The 19,554-nt window shown below is 50.9% G+C and overlaps 1 protein-coding gene across 2 annotated transcripts in view; it reads left to right on the top strand.

The window, feature by feature from the left end:
* The window catches only part of LOC105498949 (fructose-bisphosphatase 1), a 33,142-nt gene that overhangs the window by 6,513 nt on the left and 7,075 nt on the right, over window positions 1-19,554 (top strand). For both annotated transcript variants that reach the window (XM_011771351.2, XM_011771350.2), the window contains exons 2-4: window positions 12,318-12,480; window positions 14,930-15,022; window positions 19,191-19,331. In XM_011771351.2, coding sequence (XP_011769653.2) covers window positions 12,318-12,480; window positions 14,930-15,022; window positions 19,191-19,331 — 397 coding nt within the window. The remainder of the gene's footprint in view (window positions 1-12,317; window positions 12,481-14,929; window positions 15,023-19,190; window positions 19,332-19,554) is intronic.

Raw genomic sequence — 19,554 nt, 5'->3', positions numbered from 1 at the left:
GTTGCGTGACTGGAGACAAATCTGGAGAAGGTGTGGCTGGAAGCACCGCGGAAGAGGGAAAGACGGGACACGGGAAAACCAGTGGGGAGCGGGAGGCTGAGTTGAGTAGCCGGCAGAGCTGCAGCCTTGAAGAGGAGAGGAAGGATTTGGAAGAAGTCTGAGCATGGATTAGATGAGAAGGGCTGTGAGGGAGGTTCTGAAACCGCTGGTCCTAGCAACTGAAAGCAGAGCCATGCCACCACAAAACAAAACACACACACACACACAGGGACAAGGAGGAGCTGGCGTTTAGAGTTTGGGGAAGGAGGGAAGGTGATCTCAACATTCCGGAAAGGCTGAACTTGAGATGTTAGAGGGTGACCTGTTGGGAGATGCTGTGCAGCCTGCAGCTGGCCTTGCCTGTCTGTTTTGGCACACTGGCCCTGAGGCAGAGAAAGGAGGAGGAGATCTGGAGCGGTTTAACGGACAGGAGTGTGCAGGGATTCAGAGCACATTTTGGAGAGAGATGGAGCCAAGCTTAGATTCCTGGCCCTGCCCTTCGATGTCTATGAGGACTGGGCTGTTGATGTGACGTCACTGAACCTGTTTCTCCAGTTGTAAGATGGAGACAGCTATGTTTTCAACCTCAGAGAATCGTAGGAGGATGAATTAAGTTTACTAATCGGGTACCAATGTTATTAATATCATTGTTTTCCTGAAGGCTATTTATTTATTTATGTTTGAGACAGAGTCTGGCTGTGTCACCCAGGCTGGAGTGCAGGGGTGTGATCTCAGTTCACAGCAACCTCCACCTCCAAGGTTCAAGCTATTCTCCTGCCTCAGCCTTCCAAGTAGCTGGGATTGTAGGCGCCCGTCACCACACTCAGCTAATTTTTGTGTTTTTAGTAGAGATGGGGTTTCACTTTGTTGGCCAGTCTGGTCTTGAACTCCTCACTTCATGATCCACCTGCCTCAGCCTCCCAAAGTCCTGGGCTTACAAGTGTGAGCCACTGCGCCTGGCCTGTTTTATTTTTACTTTTTGTAAACTTTTATTTGAACGTTTTGTTCTTCATTCGTTAGCAGTATCCTGTGTGCCTTATCAGCAGGGACAGAGTCCAGGCATGTTACGTATTAGAACAATGTTGCACCCAAAAGTGGCTGCAGGAACTGTCCTCCCACCAGACTCATATTGTGTCCGGGAGAGTTACTTTTACATATGGGGTCCTCTCAGTTGTTTGACAGAAGAAATAATAAAGAGCTTCAGATTTCATTTTAGAATGACAGGTCAGCTAATACATGTTTAGGCTTATCTTCCAATTTGCAGTTTTTGACATTAAGCTTTTAGAAACTTTACCAGATTTATTTTATGTTTCTTGAATTGTCTTCTCCACATGACCAAAGAGTGAAATTGCAACTTCGTTTCCGTAAAAGCTCTGCCAGCCTCGTGCCATCCTGTTTACCAGTTTAGGCCCACAGGAATGCAAGCAGAGGCAGGTATTTGTGACCTTTGAAAGCAGCTCTCACTGCAAGTGCCTCTTCTTCAATGTATTTCTGAACCCTTGGATGTTCCCGGCCGGGTAAATGGTTGATTAACGTGGAATCAAGCAGTAACAAGCCAGTCTTACCTTTGACTTTAGTGATAAGGATTAAGTAATAACCCCCTCCCTTTTGGCTGAGCCGGGTGTTCGGAGCCCGAGTCTGGTGCTTTTGCGTGCTGTGCGAAGTGTTGCTGCCGCAGTCGTGTTGCTCAGTCACGGTGACTCCGGGAGGAGATGGTCCTAAGTCAGCAGAGCCAGGCAGCCCTGGAGGGCTCTAGCTCTGTCAGCCCCTGGCTCCAATCCTCGTGTCCTTCAGTGCTTTCGAGAGGCTGTGACAGGCAGCCTCCCCCAGTCATCACAAATCTGCATGTTCAAAGTCCATGGCTGTGAAATGGTTCATTCGGTTTTAGAAACCATTTGCGAACTTGGAGAACAATGCTAACATTTAATAAAAATCTCCAAGGATTTCAAAACACTGGCCACTTTATGCTTCTAAGGTGTTCCCCGTGATATGAATTGAAATGACTTACAGCTCTTTAAACTTTTCAGTGGGGTTTACGGTAAAAGTAAAGAAGAGACATGATAGGCAGTTTCTGCAGTTGAGTTCTGCCTCCCAGACTCCAGGAAGAGCTCCTTCGTGTCTCTGGGGTTGGAAAGGGAAAGGACGCAGAGGCTTCAACCCTGCCTGGTGCTTTTCCACTTTACACGGGCTGCAGGACCAAGCAATTTGAATAAAATTGAAGTGAAATGTCAAGAACATCTCAAATAAATAATATTCCCAGTGAGATTTTATCAAATGTAAACTTGGAGCACTTTTTTTTTCTTTTGCCAGTTCCTTATTGGCTGTCCTCCAAGAAGTTGCCTGCAAAACTGGTTTAGAGATGCTTCCCCTTCCCCCAATCCCCAGACCAGCGACACTTACTTAGTGGATGCCTGCCGGGCTCTGTGAAGAGCATGTGGCTGCCTGGGCGGGGAGTGCTGTGAACCAGGTGCATTATCCACCATCCCCACCAACGTGGCCAGAAACAGCCACTCAGGGGCTTCGCACAGCTTGATGGAGGCCACATCGTCGGTAAGAAGCAAAGGCAGAATCTGAACCCAGGTCTTTGTGGTGCTGAGTTCTTGCTTCTCCGCATGGTGTGTTACGCCAGGCGAGCTAGGGGTGGGAATGGTGACATTTCTTGCGCACTTGCCTATGCACCAGGCACTTTTCTGACCACTTTACCTGTATCAACCCAGTTATCCCCCCTCTATGGACTACGAAGCAGACACACTACATTCCCATACTGCAGATGAACCAGAGGTCACAGATGCGAAGTGACTTTCCCTGGCTGCTGAGCGTGGAGCAGAGCTGGGATTGGAACCCTGGTGGTGTAGAGGGCCAGCCTGGGGCCTCGACCACGACACTCTAGTTTCCTGAGGAACCAGGTGAAAGGCCACTGCATTTGTCTAACACGGTGTTTGCACAGCAGACACACTTTTACCACGAAGCTGTGCTAATCTGAGGGTTTTCTTCAGGGGTCGGAGTCTTGGATGGCAGAGGTTATGCAGGCAGGCATTACCAACACCGCTGGGTCTAATGGAGTTCATGATCTTAGGAATCCTTGGATCCTTTTATTACTCTCTAAACGTGTTCATCCATTTACATTGAGAACCCACTATGTGCAGGCATTGTTCTAGGTGCTAAGGATACATGGTTAACAAAATACTCTTTTTTTCCAGGATCAGGAACTGGTAGGTCTTTCCTCCTCCAGAGGCACATGTTTATGCAAGTGTTTCAGGCCCCTGGGATAATACACTCGCGTTTCCCTGATGCCCTGCGCGTTTGCTTCGGACCTCACTAGAAACGCCTCTGGCTGCCTGTAAGGTTCTCATTGCGAATGTCCCAGGTAGAGGGCTGTGCGTGGGACGTGGCCGTCCTCAGGGTGGCCCGTCAGGTGAGGGGAGCTCAGAGGCCCTCCACTCTTGGCATTCTTGTACAAAGCAGGTTGGGCCCAGGCCTCTAAGATCGGGGTTTTAGATAGCGTTTCCAGGGGTGGCAGCCCTGTCTGCACGCTCCCTCCCAGCGGCTCCTAGAAAAGAGTGGGCCATTCCTAAGGCCATGAAGACAATGCCCCATAAAGGTGACACTTCCATGCCTGTGGGCTCTCCCCGTCCTCTCTTGGTGGGGGTTGAGAGACTAGACCCTCCCCCCTACCTCCCCAGGAGTGGGGGTTATGTGATGTCACTGATGCCGGTGTCTCACTCTTGCACACATTTTCCAGGCTCCTGGCACCATGGAGGATCTCCTGGAGGCTAGTGCCTTCAGCTTCAGGCTCTGATCCTTCCTTGTTTCTTTAATTATCCATCTTAACCACCGAAATCAATTAACAGCCTTCCTAGTTAACAGGCTGCCATTTTCTAGGCCAAGGCTTGAGGTGAATTAGTTCCTCCAAGCAGCTGTGGTTTTATTTCCAGAACCGGCCCCCGGATCGATAGCTGTGCCTATTCAATGACCATGGGTCTGTGAAGGGCATAAGCAGGACCCATGCTAATCAGCTCTGCTTTTTCTATATTAAAAAAACTTTTGGCCGGGTGCGGTGGCTCACGCCTGTAATCCCAGCACTTTGGGAGGCCAAGGTGGGCAGATCATGGGGTCAGGAGTTTGAGACCAGCCTGGTCAACATAGTGAAACCCTGTCTTTACTAAAAATACAAAAATTAGCCGGGCGTGGTGGCGCATGCCTGTAATCCTAGCTACTCAGGAGGCTGAGGCAGGAGAATCGCTTGAACCCTGGAGGGGGAGGGTGCAGTGAGCTGAGATTGTGCCACTGTACTCCAGCCTGGGTGACGGAGCGAGATTCTGTCTTAAAACAAACAAAAAACAACAACAAAAAACCTTTAATTAAAGTTACCCAATAGATTGCATGTAATATATACTTGTTTTATAAACTTAAGATACAACATAGAATGAGATTTTAAAATATATATAAATATAGTATAAATCATGATTAGTGCTTCCTCATCATTGTCCTCTTTGCTGTTGTGAAGAAAATCTCAGCTTCAACTTAGATATATGGAAATCAAATATCCGCGTCTCTGGAAGATTGCAATTTAAAAGCATGTCCTGGAATTTTCGGCCGCAGTTTGAAAGCACCTGTTGATTCACACATGCCTGGAAGTAGCTGACGTTTGTGCAACACTGTGCCGTGGTTTGGGCGGTGCCCTGGGGTCCTGTGCAGCTGGTCTGGCCTCCTTGCTGTGAGGTGCGGGCATTTAAGTTCCGTGGCCAGCAGTAGCGGCCAGTGGTGCTCTGGCCTCAGCAGGTGCCCTGTTCTCTTGCTTGCTCCCTGCTACTTCTCAAGGAAGGCCTCAAGCCAGTCCGCTCCTTATGCTCTGACATTTCTCCTCTTAGGCCCAAGACAGAAACGGTGGAGAAAACGTCACAATGTCGCCTTTCCCCTCTGTGATAACTTTTCTTTCTTTTTTTTTTTTTTGAGACAGTGTGTCTGTGGCCCAGGCTAGATGCAGTGATGTGATCTCGGCTCACCAACCTTTGCCTCCTGGGTTCAGGCAATTCCTGTGCCTCGGCCTTCCAAGTAGCTGGGATTCCAGGCATGCGCCACCACACCTGGCTAATTTTTGTATTTTTAGTAGAGGTAGGGTTTGGCCATGTTGGCAAGCTGGTCTCGAACTCCTGGCCTCAAGTGATCCACCTACCTTGGCCTCCCAAACTGTTGGGGTCACAGGCATGAGCCACTGTGTCTGGCCACCTCTGCGATAACTTTCATTCGGAAAACATTTCCTTGGCAGATCGTCACTGGCTCCATCCAAATCGCCCTCCCTGCCCCTGCATGATCAGCCCCGGCTGCTGCTGCTGGCTCCGTTTCTGGCAGCGGGGCTGGGGGCAGAGCGGGGGCGGGGCGGGGGGGGAAGGGAGCTAGGCCTGGAGGTTTACAGCTCGCTCAGTGCAGCCCATGTCTTAGCCATTTCACTTGTTCTCCTTTAATTGTGAGGCACAGTTGGCCTGGGGAAGGCCTTTTTGGACAGGGTCGTGTGATGGTTTCCCATATCCCTGCAGCCTCATTTGTGCCTTATCCCATCCCCAGAGAATGGCAAACTGGGTGATCCGGTGGTGGGTGCAAAGGCTCCAGTCGAGTCCCACAGAGGGTAGTTGGTGCCATCACCTCTGGTTCACAGCTGCCTCCTAGAAACGGCTTCCGAGGCAGGTTGGGCTTCTGGCTCCACTGGGCTCTCCCGGAGCCCTCCTAGAACTTGCGGCGGGGGATGGCAGCTGCTGCATTCGCTCCTCAGGGCTGTCTCACCAGGAGCTGAGGCCCACACCTGCTGTTGACTCTAGGCAGCCCTCTCTAGGTGGTGATTGGAATACAGAGCGAATGCTCTTGTTTCTCTGTCCTTCAGGGCCTTTGAGGAATGATGACTGATCAGCAGGCAGACATTTATTATTTCTTTTTCTTTCTGAGGTGGAATTTAACTCTTTGTTGCCCAGGCTGGAGTGCAGTGGTGTGATCTCGGCTCACTGCAACCTCTGCCTCCTGGGTTCAGGTGACTCCCCTGTCTCAGCCTCCAGAGCAGCTGGGATTACAGGCATCTGCCACCACTCCCCACTAATTTTTTTTTTTTTTTTTTGATGGAGTTTTGCTCTTGTTGCCCAGGCTGGAGTGCAATGGCGCGATCTCAGCTCACTGCAACGTCCACCTCCCGGGTTCAAGCGATTCTCCTGCCTCAGCCTCCTGAATAGCTGGGATTACAGGCATGCGCCACCATACCCAGCTAATTTTGTATTTTTATTAGAGACAGGGTTTCTCCATGTTGGTCAGGCTGGTCTCGAACTCCCAACCTCAGGTGATCCACCCACCTCAGCTTCCCAAATCGCTGGGATTATAGGCGTGAGCCACTGCGACTGGCCAATTTTTGTGTTTTTAGTAGAGGTGGGATTTCACCATGTTGGCCAGGCTGGTGTCGAACTCCTGACCTCAGGTGATCCGCTCACCTTGGCCTCCCAAAGTGCTCGGATGACAGGCGAGAGCCACTGCGCCTGGCCAGACATTTATTATTTCTAAGGGGGCTTCTGAAAACTTATGGAGAAAATAAACTGCATGTGATCTTCAGCTAACCCACTCCCTGAGCATGCTTCTGAGGACTTTTCCTCTGTCAGGATCACAGAAGCCTTGCCTGCTTGCGACTTCATTGACCGTTGTAAACGTGTTACTCGGGGCATCTCAAGCCCTCTCAGGGTCCCCGAGGTGTGATGCGGGAGGCTTGATGGAGCCTGCGTCTGGTCCTGACTGCCCATCGTGACTGTGCAGCCCCGACAGTACCAAGCCAGGTGGTGTGACCAGCACAGGGTGCGGCCCCCTTAACGCACTGCGGCTCAGAGGAGACCCGGAGACGTGACGGACACCCCGACATTGTTGCTGTCAACATGGCAGCATCGTTGGCCGGCAGCCGGGGGAATTCGTTCTCTTGATCCACTCACCGTTTCTACCTTAGGATCCTTTTCCTGTGCTTTTGTGGAAGGTTTTCATAATGCCAGGATTAACCAGGAGAAGCCTCCCCCAAGATATCTCAGCAAAGTTATGAAGTACGTGAACATTGAGTTGGAGGGGCCCAGAGTGATCTGTCTTCGTGTGTTCTTTTACACTTGAAAGACAACTGAGGACAGCTGGTGAAGCGTCCTTGTGCTGGAAGACGGGAGGGACCCTTACTGGGGGTAAAGAAACGGGCAGGAACCAGTTAACACATCTGTCGCCACCCAGTGGCGTCATGGAAACCTGAAGCAGGTGGAGCCCATTTCCTGCCGGGGTTTGGTGGACGCAGGTGGCCCTGTCTGTGCAGGTGCTGAGGGCCACGTGTGGTTTGGTGGACGCAGGCAGCCCTGACCATGCAGGTGCTGAGGGCCCTGCGTGGTTTGGTGGACACCGGCGGCCCCGTCAGTGCTGTGGTGAGGGCCCTGCATGGCTTGGTGGATGTGAGTGACCCTGACCATGCAGGTGCTGAGGACCCTGTGCCATGCATCCTTCCAGAGTGCTGTGCGGCCCCATAAGCCTCCTATCGTGAACAGGGTGTACCATCCCTTCTGTGGCCCTCGGCTTCTCTGTGTTGGTTCCTCTGTGTGCCAAGGATAGGAACCATCTGAGACTCCTGGATTGCAGTGGGGAGGCCTGGCTGGTGGTCATGATTTGCCAAGTCTCCCACCCTGACACCGACTGTAGGCCTGGGCATGATCTGGGGCAACAGAAGTTGCTTCTCACTTTAATCTGGCCAACTGCTGAGTCTGCAAGCTCAGAAAATGCGGTCCAGCGCATCAGGAAATAGCCTACTTTCATTTAATCCCACAAAACAAGTCACGGTGCCCCTGTGTTTAGGACACGGTTACAGGATAACTTGTCTCTCCCTGGCTGGTGGGGCTGGCCCGGGAGTGCTGTACATCGGAGCCACCTCACAAGGACTTTCTCCCCCAGGTCTCCTCTCTGAATTTAGGTGCTTCCTGGATCCAGGCATCACAGGAAAAAGTCAGGCTTTGCAAAATCACTTGTATAAATGTGCACATAGGACCCACTCCCCTCCATCTGGAAATATGTGAAAAATGAACTGACTGTTTGCTTTGGCTCAATTGCTAACACGCCGCTCTTCTCTGGAGTCGTTACTAGCTGACTTATTTGGGCTCCTTTAGGGCTTTTTCATTTCCTCCCATTCTTTGTTTTTGTTTTTTTGAGATGGAGTTTCGCTCTTGTTGCCCAGGCTGGAGTGCAATGGCGCGATCTCGGCTCACCGCAACCTCCGCCTCCTGGGTTCAAGGGATTCTCCTGCCTCAGCCTCCCAAGTAGCTGGGATTACAGGCATGAGCCATCACACCCAGCTAATTTTTATATATTTAGTAGAGATAGGGCTTCACCATGTTGGTCAAGCTGGTCTTGAATTCCTGACCTCAGGTGATCCACCCGCCTTGGCCTCCCAAAGTGCTGGGATTACAGGTGTGAGCCACCACGCCTGGCCCATTTCCTCTCCCATTCCTTTTTTTCTTTCTTTTTTTTTTTTTTTTGAGACAGAGTCTCGCTCTGTCGCCCAGGCTGGAGTGCAGTGGCGCCATCTCGGCTCACTGCAAGCTCCGCCTCCCGGGTTCCCGCCATTCTCCTGCATCAGCCTCCTGAGTAGCTGGGACCACAGGCGCCGCCACCGCGCCCGGCTAATTTTTTGTATTTTTAGTAGAGACGGGGTTTCACCGTGTTAGTCAGGATGGTCTCAATCTCCTGACCTCTTGATCCACCCACCTTGGCCTCCCAAAGTGCTGGGATTACAGGCATGAGCCACTGTGCCCGGCCTATTTCCTCCCATTCTTATGAAAAACATTCAAAAAGGCATTCAGCTTGAATGCCCCCTTTGCAGTGAGATCTTCCTGACCCTCTGAATTAACCATGTACCTTCTCATCTCTCTCTCCTGTCACCTTGATTTGTTTTATGTCAGCGAGCACCTGTCACTCTCTGACGTATCTTTTTCATTGAAAACACTTACTTATTTCTTGTTTGTCTCACCCCAATAGAATATACCCTCCATAAGGGCGGGATCTTAGCTGCCGTGTTCAGCACCGTAACCCCAGCGTCTAGAACGGCTCCCCGTGCACAGCAGGTCCCCAGTGAATATTTGTGGAATAAGTGAGCACTCAGACAGCTGACTAGGAAGCTTTTGAGTAAAAGAGACCATGGCCTGAGTGTTCCTGAGGGAAGTGCCTGAGCAGATGGGACTTGGACCAAAGCGTAATATAGGACTTTCCTTCCACACCTGCCTCAGCGCCTCATCTGTGTCCGGTGCCTTCGGGCCCCCTGCCCAGCCCTCCCGGCCCCTGAGCTGTCCCTGTCGGGCTGCGCCTATTAGTGCTAAGCCTTTTGTGTATCTCATGTGATCCTCTGACAGCCGCGTCGGGGCGGACCTCACTTCCCTCTTTGGACATGTGCGAAAGGGAGGGAGGCTCAGAGAGGGCAGGGGAGCCTGGGAGCTGAGACCTGGACCTGGTCTCTGCCTTGAAGCCCTCCTTCTGGTCCATCGGTGCTATTTGCCCTCCAGAATCAGAAGTGACTTTGACAGTGGGCTGGGCATGGTGGCTCATGCCTGTAAATCCCAGCACTTTGGGAGGCTGAGGTGGGTGGATCACTTGAGGTCGGGAGTTCGAGACTGGCCTGGCCAACATGGTGAAACCCTGTCTATACTAAAAATACAAAAATCAGCTGGATGTGGTGGCTTACAGCTATAGTCCCAGCTACTCAGGAGGGTGAGGCCCGAACCTGGGAGGTGGAGGTTGCAGTGAGCCGAGATCACACAAGTGCACGTCAGCCTGGATGACAGAGTGACACTGTCTCCAAAAAATAAAAAATAAATATAACAATAATCATAAAGTGACTTTGATGGTGCAGCTCTCAGGCTGGGAAGGACGAGCACTGCCGCTAGTGGGGTCACCGAGGGAGCTGCCCTTGAGCTGGTGGGCCCTGCCAAGTCCCTCTGGCCTCCCAGATTTTGGCACCTTCTTCCTCCACAAGCCCCAGCCTCACAACTAGGGTGAGAAAAAGATTGTGTGGAAATAGAATTGAAAGCCCAGGGACACGGGGTTCAGCTCAAAGCTCCACAGACCTCTTGGTCTTTTACTCATGAAATAGGAGTAATGGGTGAAAAGAGAAGCAGCAGGAGGAGGGCTAGTGGGATGAGATGCGCTTTGCAGGCTGGAAAGGGAATGATGCCAAGAGTGGCCAAAAGACGCTGACAGGTGGGCACGAGAAGACAGCCGGAGCTAGCTCCTGAGACAGTCAGGCCAGACCAGGCATGTGGGTTTGGACGGTTTCTAGAAGGTGCTCAGTTTTGCCCAGCCAGACACAGCGAGTTATGTTTTGGGCAAATGTACTTGCAGGAGCTGAAGCAGCCATGGCTGCTGGATAGGGGAGCGTCAGTTCCCAGGCGAGCCAGGGCTGCTGGATCATGGATCAGGGAGCGTTGGTTCCCAGGCGAGCCACGGCCGCTGGGTCAGGGATCAGGGAGCATCAGTTCCCAGGCGAGCCACGGCCGCTGGATCGGGGAGCGTCGGTTCCCAGACGAGCCACGGCCGCTGAGTCGGGGAGCGTCAGTTCCCAGGTGAGCCACGGCCGCTGGATCATGGGTCAGGGAGCATCGGTTCCCAGGCGAGCCACGGCCGCTGGGTCGGGGAGCGTCGGTTCCCGGGCGAGCCACGGCCACTGGGTCAGGGAGCGTCGGTTCCCAGGCGAGCCACGGCCACTGGATCATGGATCAGGGAGCATCGGTTCCCAGGCGAGCCACGGCCACTGGATCATGGATCAGGGAGTGTCGGTTCCCGGGCGAGCCACGGCCACTGGGTCGGGGAGCGTCGGTTCCCAGGCAAGCCACAGCCGCTGGGTCGGGGAGCGTCGGTTTCCAGGCGAGTGCACATCGCCATCCTGGCCAAGGGCGTGGGTGTGCCCTTAACACCCACTTTCAGTGGCTTGTTGATGTCTTCAAAGACCCATCTTTTTCCCTCCCCACATCAAGGCTCTCTCCTTGCTCTGTGCATCCTTCCTGTGAGACGTCTCCCTCCGTTCTGTGTTCAGGGCGACCCCAGGCTCTGACAACCTGCCGCTTCTCAGTCTAACAAGCCAGGCTGCATTTGGACAAGCCACTGGATTCTGGGAATTCTACACTTACTGACTTGCAGGTAGCTTAAAAATAGCGAAAACTCCAGGATCCCTGGAACATCCATGCCCTAGGACTCCTGCCAGGGGCCCAGGGTGTCACCAGGAGAGCCCTGGCCTGGGAGTCATAGGCAGCATCTCGCCTCCGCCCTGCCTGTGGACAGGCCCACAGGGGTCTTGGGGCCTGAGTGTTCTCCTCTATGAAATGATGCCTTGTTTCTTTTAGGGTCTTTGTAGTTATAAAGCCATAAACCCCTTGGCTTGGCTTGAAACTCAGACTCCCCCCGACCCAGGCTTGCTGGGTCTCGGTATTGAGTTGTTTAACCCGTGTGTTTGGGCCAACACTGGTTCTTTCTGGGCAGAACCGAACCCCCCCCCCAAACGTTTTATGTAAAAAGCGCGGACACACGTACTGCAATAAACAGATACCCACGGTATCTGCAGTATTAAAAATGTTCTTGGGGGAGTATGGTTGAGGAAGAAATGTTCTGAAAAGCTCCCTAGGGGAACCACAGTGAAAACAAAGTTAAGAAACACCGATTTAACCACAAAAGCGTGCAGGGCACCATGACCGGTTCGAGGTGAAGAGGCGGGTGGTAGCATCTCCTCCTCTCTAGGGTCTGTCCAGAGGCACCACCACCCTTCCTGCCTCATTCTCCCAAGCTGTGTGTCCTCCTTCCTTTCTTCTAAATCTTTTTAAAAATTTTTATTATACTTTAAGTTCTGGGATACATGTGCAGAATGTGCAGGTCTGTTACACAGGTGTACAAGTGCCACGTGGTTTCCTGCACCGATCAACCCATCATCTACATTAGGTATTTCTCCTAATGCTCTCCCTCCCCTAGTCCCCAACTCCCTGACAGGCCCCGGTGTGTGATGTTCCCCTCCCTGTGTCTGTGTGTTCTCGTTGTTCACCTCCTGCTTATGAGTGAGAACAGGCGGTGTTTGGTTTTCTGTTCCTGTGTTACTTTGCTGAGAATGATGGTTTCCAGCTTCATCCATGTCCCTGCAAAGGACATGAACCCTTTCTTCTAAATCTTACCGAACACTCACTTTTGGTGGGTTCATGGACACATCTACATACTCTGGTGGTCATGGCTTATTTTTTTGTGGCTTTTGTTCCCTGAAGCTATGGCATTGCTGGTTCTACCAACGTGACGGGTGATCAAGTTAAGAAGCTGGACGTCCTCTCCAACGACCTGGTTATGAACATGTTAAAGTCATCCTTTGCCACGTGTGTTCTCGTGTCAGAAGAAGATAAACACGCCATCATAGTGGAACCAGAGAAAAGGGTGGGTCCGTACTTCCACCGTTGAGGGTTTTAAGGCAGCTGGTTTTCTTCCCAGCTTCGTAACTGACTCCACTTGTTTAGCGGAGTTGGGTTCTGGGAGTCCCTCTAGATCCCCCCCGCAGTCTTTCCACAGCTTCCACCTCGTTGCTGCCATCTCTCGAACCCTCCCTGCGCCACTGTGCAGATAAGTGCTGTGGCTCACGCTGCCCTCTCTCCAGTGGACTCCCATGAACTCATCTCCATTTCTAACTTTTTATTGCCATGTTTAATGCTCTTCAAACCCTGGCTTCTGTTGGCCATCTCTTTTACTACATCCCCATCCACCAGATTCCTGACCGTCACACTGACCCTCCTGGTGGCCTGGACTGCTGGAAACTTCCACCCCTGATACGTGCATTGGAGTCCCTGGTGGTCGGTCTCGGCTTCTTCTTCTTCTTCTTTTTTTTTTTTTTTTTTTTTTTTTTTTTTTTTTGAGACAGGTTTTGCTCTTGTTGCCCAGGCTGGAGTACAGTGGCGTGATCTCAGCTCACTGCAACCTCTGCCTCCCAGGTTTAAGCGATTCTCCTGCCTCAGCCTCCTGAGTAGCTGGGATTACAGGTTCCCACCACCACGCCTGGCTAATTTTTGTATTTTTAGTAGAGACGAGGTTTCACCATGTTGGCCAGGCTGGTCTTGAACTCCTGACCTCACCTCGGCCTCCCAAAGTGCTGGGATTACAGGTGTGAACCGCCGCACCTGGCCTTGTCTCTGCTTTGTGAGAGCATATCTTATTTGTGTCTGTGTCCCAGTGTCTAGTGCAATGCCTGGCACATTGGAGGGCCTCGACAACAAATGACTGTTGAAAAAGATTGTTAAATGAAAGAGTATTCCCAGCTTTTACAAAACAACAATTGTAATTAAAAAACAAAACTTCTGAGATTAGCAGCACAGTTATATGGGCTTAGTAACTTTCTCAGTTTGAGAGGAACTGGGAACATGAAGGAGTAGAATTAGGAAAAAACAATGAGAAGATGAAGAGGCTGCCCGTCCTCACCCTGTTAAGAGGGCAGGAGCCACATCTGATGAAGTTGTTTTTCATCATTCCTAATAGCCCTGCATGCTAGACTTGAAGTTCATGTTTTTCTCAGCTGGGCCTTTCGAGGTCTTTGGCAGCGTCAGGCACATAGCTTAGATTTGTTGTTTAATATTCTCCATCACTCACGCTGGGCTGCTCTGTCTACCATGGGCCTTCGTGACAATTCGTGACAGGCAGGTTCCTGTGTTCCGGTTCCAATTCCTCCTGCATTAGTGAGGGAGGTCTGTGAAGAGCAAGAGGGCAGGGAATCATGTGAATCTGCTACAGACATTTAAAAACCACACTGGAAAGTGGCTAATTTGGAGATGGAAAACTCCCAGTGGTGTGCTGGTAAACTGCGTCTCGAAGCAAACAAGTCTCCGATACGTCCCCTTGCCTCTGTCAATGGTGTGAATACTCCCCCATCGTCGATTTTAAGCTACCAATGTGACGTCACTGAAGGCAGAGCTGGGAAGAGATGTGCACGGTTAGCTCCTGAGAGCTGATACCAGCCAGCTCCTGCACACCACTGAAAATCCCACTCAAAGCAGGAATCTGCAGTATTCCCACTACCACTGCCAGTTATCTCCTTTGGGAATTACACTAGAAATTTGTTTTGTTTAGTTTTGTTTTTAGAGACCAGGGTCTCACTCTGTCACCAGACTGGAGTGCGCAGTTGTGGCTCACTGCAGCCTCCACCTCCTGGGCTCACGTGATACCTCCTGCCTCAGCCTCCTGAGTAGCTGGGACTACAGATGTTCAGCATCATGCCCAGCTAATTGAACTTTTTTTTTTTTTTTTTTAACAGAAGGAGTCTATGTTGCCCAGGCTGGTCTCAAACTCCTGGGCTCAAGTAATCCTCCCGTCTTAGCCTCCCAAAGTGCTAGGATTAGGCATGGGCCACCGTGCCCAGCCAGGATATTTTTGAAAACTCTACGCATCCCAACCTCAAGGGGCATCTGTAAGACCTCCACGAGAAGTTTCTTACAGGTCTCAACTCTAGTGAAGTCTCTGCTTCACCTCAGGAATTGCTTTTTCCTTTACGAATAAAGGAAAATGAGTGACTAGCCTTGCTGTTCTTTTTCCTTTGGCTGCCAGGAAACTCAATGCAAAGTTATGATTTGACTATATCAACAATGTGGGAAATCGTGACTTATCTGTATTCCATTCCCTTCATCCGCACCTCCTAAGTGGTGTTTTCTCTGTTTAATCGTCGTGTGTGTGTGTATCCGTGCGTTCTCTATGCCATTTCATACCTTCCATGACAGAGGATAAATAAATAAGACCCACGTTTTTTGAACTTTCCTCTGAATTCCCACTCTTACTCCCTAATGTATACTCCTTAGTGTATCTTGCTACAACATTTTAAGGTTGTGTTTCTTTTTTCTGTGCTCAGGGTAAATACGTGGTCTGTTTTGATCCCCTTGATGGATCTTCCAACATCGATTGCCTTGTGTCCATTGGAACCATTTTTGGCATCTATAGAAAGGTAAAACGTGGTATCTTCAGCACTTGGTTTGGGGACAAAAGTTAAGATGGAGCATCCAGTTCTATTTCCCTGTGGCAGAGCAGCCGGAGCGGAGATCATGAGACTCCGTGAGGCTGAAGTAGCTTCTGTCTCAGGTTCTGAGCTTTTTAGCAGTAATTGCATGACAAAGACCCACTAGGTTGTTGAAAGAAAATACAGGGAAAATACGGGGGCAAGAGAAGGATATTTCGCTCTTTTTACTGTATCTTACTTTTCAGGATAGAAAATGAGATTTTAAAAAACGAGGCAGTAGAGGGCGAGTATAGTGATGACACGATGTGAACTGAGAGTTGAGAGCGTGTGACAACCATAGAGATTATTTAGGTCAAAAGTGTCCTTTAAGTCCCCCAGTCAATGGTCCCGGGCTGAGTCCAGCCTGTGGCCTAACGTGTACAGCCTGTGAACAAAGAATAACCATTTTGCATTTTTAAATAGTTGAAAAAAACTAAAGAACAATGTTTCATGATCCGTTGTAAGTTTTTTTTTTTGAGACGGAGTCTCGCTCTGTCGCCCAGGCTGGGGTGCAGTGGCCGGATCTCAGCTCACTGCAAGCTCCGCCTCCCGGGTTCACGCCATTCTCCTGCCTCAGCCTCCTGAGTAGCTGGGACTACAGGCGCCCGCCACCTCGCCCGGCTAAGTTTTTTTTGTATTTTTAGTAGAGACGGGGTTTCACTGTGTTAGCCAGGATGGTCTCGATCTCCTGACCTTGTGATCCGCCCGTCTCGGCCTCCCAAAATGCTGGGATTACAGGCTTAAGCCACCGCGCCTGGCCCTCGTTGTAAGTTTTACTCTCCACAAATGAAGCTTTAATTGGCATTTGGTCACATTCATTTGTTCACGTTGCTGCCGTTGGCTGATTCTCCGCTACACGTCAAAGTTGTGTAGTTATGATAGAGACTGTATGGCCCATAAAACTGAAAATATTTACTGTCTGTCTGTAGCAAAAGTTTCCTGAGTCTTGCTCTAAGTCGTAGAACGCACACTACACAGGACGAGAACCCAGCCCTGCCCCGGGTCTCCTAACACCTGACTCGGGCAGTCATCCCTCCTCCAGAGCTGCTTTTTCTAAGAGAGAGGAGAGGGGAGGGGAGGGGAGGGAGCAAAGGGAGGAGAAGGAGGTGAGGGAGAGGTGCTCAATTATACATATAAGTGAAAATTACAATGAAAACCATCCACCCAGCAGGAAACATGATAAAATCCAAGGTACATCCTCTTAGCTTTAGCTCTTGTTTTGTTTTGTTTTTTAAAAAAATATTTTAGGCCGGGCGCGGTGGCTCACGCCTGTAATCCCAGCACTTTGGGAGGTCGAGGTGGGTGGATCATGAGGTCAGGAGATCGAGACCATCCTGGCTAACACAGTGAAACCCCATCTCTACTAAAAATACAAAAAAATTAGCCAGACGTGGTGGCGGTGCCTGTAGTCCCAGCTACTCGGGAGGCTGAGGCAGGAGAATCGCTTGAACCTGGGAGGTGGAGGTTTCAGTGAGCCGAGATCACGCCACTGCACTGCAGCCTGGGTGACAGAACCAGACTCCGTCTCAAAAAAAAAAGTATATATATCCTTGCAAAGTATCAAATCCACAGAATAGCAAGAGAGGTTTGTAGCAGAATTTTTCCTTGCAGAGGAAGACCTCTGGTTAATGTGTTAACCACAACTAAAGCAGTGTCGATGTTTGCTAAGCCCATTCTCCATCTCAGTCCCCATAAATAATACTCTTTTAAGGGAAATACACACACACACACACACACACACACACACACACACACACACAACCTGGGAAATTGAGAGACATTGGCTATTAACTAAAAAAAAAAAATCAAGCCAGCTTGCAACAGCAGCTTGAATTATGAATGACAGAATTCTCAACAATAAGTCTCGACTCTTCTCAATAAACCAGAAGTGACTTTATTAAAAGACAGAAAGCGTGGCCGGGCGCGGTGGCTCACGCCTATAATCCCAGCACTTTGGGAGGCCGAGGCGGGCGGATCACGAGGTCAGGAAATTGAGACCATCCTGACTAACACGGTGAAACCCCGTCTCTACTAAAAAATACAAAAAATTAGCCAGGCGAGGTGGCGGCGCCTGTAGTCCCAGCTACTCAGGAGGCTGAGGCAGGAGAATGGCGTGAACTTGAGAGGCGGAGCTTGCAGTGAGCCCAGATCGCGCCACTGCGCTCCAGCCTGGGCGACAGAGCCAGACTCCATCTCAAAAAACAAAAACAAAAACAAAAACAAAAACCAAGAAAACATAGTAGTCGTCGGTAGGCCTTGGAAAGGTGCTGTGGCAGGAGCTGCATCAGCACGACCATACATCCTTCCACTTCCACGTGCCTTTCCAGGAATCGTGTGGCAAGGCCTGGTCACCACGGCAGGGTCAGTTACCGATGCTGCCCCACTGGGCATGGGCACCACGGTGCAATTCTAGCCAACAGTCACCTCTGCAGAAAGCAGGAAAGACCCCCTTGGAAGCATTAGAGATGTCAATGTTATGCCTCACGAGCCCTCAACTGCTTTCCGCTGTTTCAAGCAATCAACAAGGCTTCCAAAACCTGAAATGATTAGAGGTCTGTGTCACACTCATCATCACTTTCTGTCTTTTTATTGATTGACTGATTGACTGATTGAGACGGAGTCTGGCTCTGTTGCCCAGGCTGGAGTGCAGTGGCGTGATCTCGGCTCACTGCAAGCTCCGCCTCCCGGGTTTACGCCATTCTCCTGCGAGTAGCTGGGACTACAGGTGCTGCCACCATGCCCGGCTAGTTTTTTGTATTTTTTAGTACAGATGGGGTTTCACCGTGTTAGCCAGGATGGTCTCGATCTCTTGACCTCGTGATTCACCTGCCTCGGCCTCCCAAAGTGCTGGGATTACAGGCGTGAACCACCGCGCCCGGCCCTTTATTTTCTCTCCTTTTTTTTGAGACAAGGTCTCACTCTGTTGCCCAGGCTGAGAGCAGTGGTGCCATCATGGCTCACTGCAGCCTCACCTTCCCTGGCTGAAGCCGTCCTCCTACCTCAGCCTCCTGAGTGACTGGGACTACAGGTGTGCACCACCATGCCTGGCTAATTTTTGTATTTTCTGTTCTGGCAGATCATGAGGTCAGGAGATAGAGACCATCCTGGCTAACATGGTGAAACCCTGTCTTTACTAAAAATACAAAAAATTAGCCGGGCGTGGTGGCGGGCGCCTGTAGTCCCAGCTACTTAGGAGGCTGAGGCAGAGAATGGCGTGAACTCGAGAGGCGGAGCTTGCAGTGAGTGGAGATTGAGCCACTGCACTCCAGCCTGGGCGACAGAGCGAGACTCCGTGTCAAAAAAAAAGAAGAAAATCATTAATAGTAAGAAATCAGTGGTTAGGAGCTGTGTCCTTAAGGGGCTCCCTTCCCTAGTGTTAGAAAAACTCTGGACCACATGACCCAGTCAGCTGTGTTTTTAATGAAAAAATGGATTACAGCACATGTCACGTTCTAAGAGTAGGTATTATTTTGGTAACTTTTTGGTGTGTGTGGCTGGGGAGGGTGGGCACTGGTTTGTGATGTAAAATGTGCTTCTTCCTGTGCATCACGGTTAACACATTGGACAGCATCTGCTCTACCCCGTAATGACTCTGGGGAGAGATTCTGAGTCCCTGCATTTCTGAGAATTTCCCTGACGTGTGAGTGACATAGACCACACGCTCAGCAGGGTATGGGCTGCAGCGGCAAGAGCTCACAAAACCGATTTCCTCCCCAGACTGGCTGCCCTGCAGCCCAGTGTTAATTTGTTTAAATAAAGATGGAGTCGGCAGGTGAAAGAGATGGATGCCCGTAATAAGATTAAATTAGTGCGAGCTGGCAAGGAGCCATGCTCTTTTTTGGAATCGATAGTGGAGAGATGAGGGAATATCACATTAGAAAGACTGGAGGAGGGCCCTGATGGAAAGAGGGATCCAGATGCAGGAAGTCTGGGTTCTGGGGGGAGGCTGCCGTGGTCATCTAATCAGGATGTTGCTGACGTGTAGGGAAGGCCGCTCGGGGAAGATGCCCTATTTCATCAGAAGAGCACCTTGAGAATGCCTCCTGTTGATGGTTGAACTGTAAAAAAGAATCACAAAACAAAACAAAAACATTCTTTGATTTCTTTCTTGCTCTAGAAATCAACTGATGAGCCTTCCGAAAAGGACGCTCTTCAGCCAGGCCGGAACCTGGTGGCGGCCGGCTACGCGCTGTATGGCAGTGCCACCATGCTGGTCCTTGCCATGGACTGCGGGGTCAACTGCTTCATGCTGGACCCGGTGAGAGGCCGCGCAGGAGGCTGGGGGCTTGGCTGGTGTCTGCGAGCAAATGAATGCTATGCGTGGGGGATGTGCAGGGGCGTGTGGAGGTGGTGTGTGGGGGATGTGCAGGGGCGTGTGGAGGTGGCGCGTGGGGGATGTGCAGGGGCGTGTGGAGGTGGCGCGTGGGGGATGTGCAGGGGCGTGTGGAGGTGGCGCGTGGGGGGTGGGCGGGGGCGTGTGG

This window comes from Macaca nemestrina, chromosome 14 (genome assembly GCF_043159975.1).
Source record: "Macaca nemestrina isolate mMacNem1 chromosome 14, mMacNem.hap1, whole genome shotgun sequence".
NCBI lineage: Eukaryota > Metazoa > Chordata > Mammalia > Primates > Cercopithecidae > Macaca > Macaca nemestrina.
The sequence above is the reverse complement of the archived record's forward strand: the minus strand, read 5'-3'. Positions and strand labels throughout refer to the sequence as shown.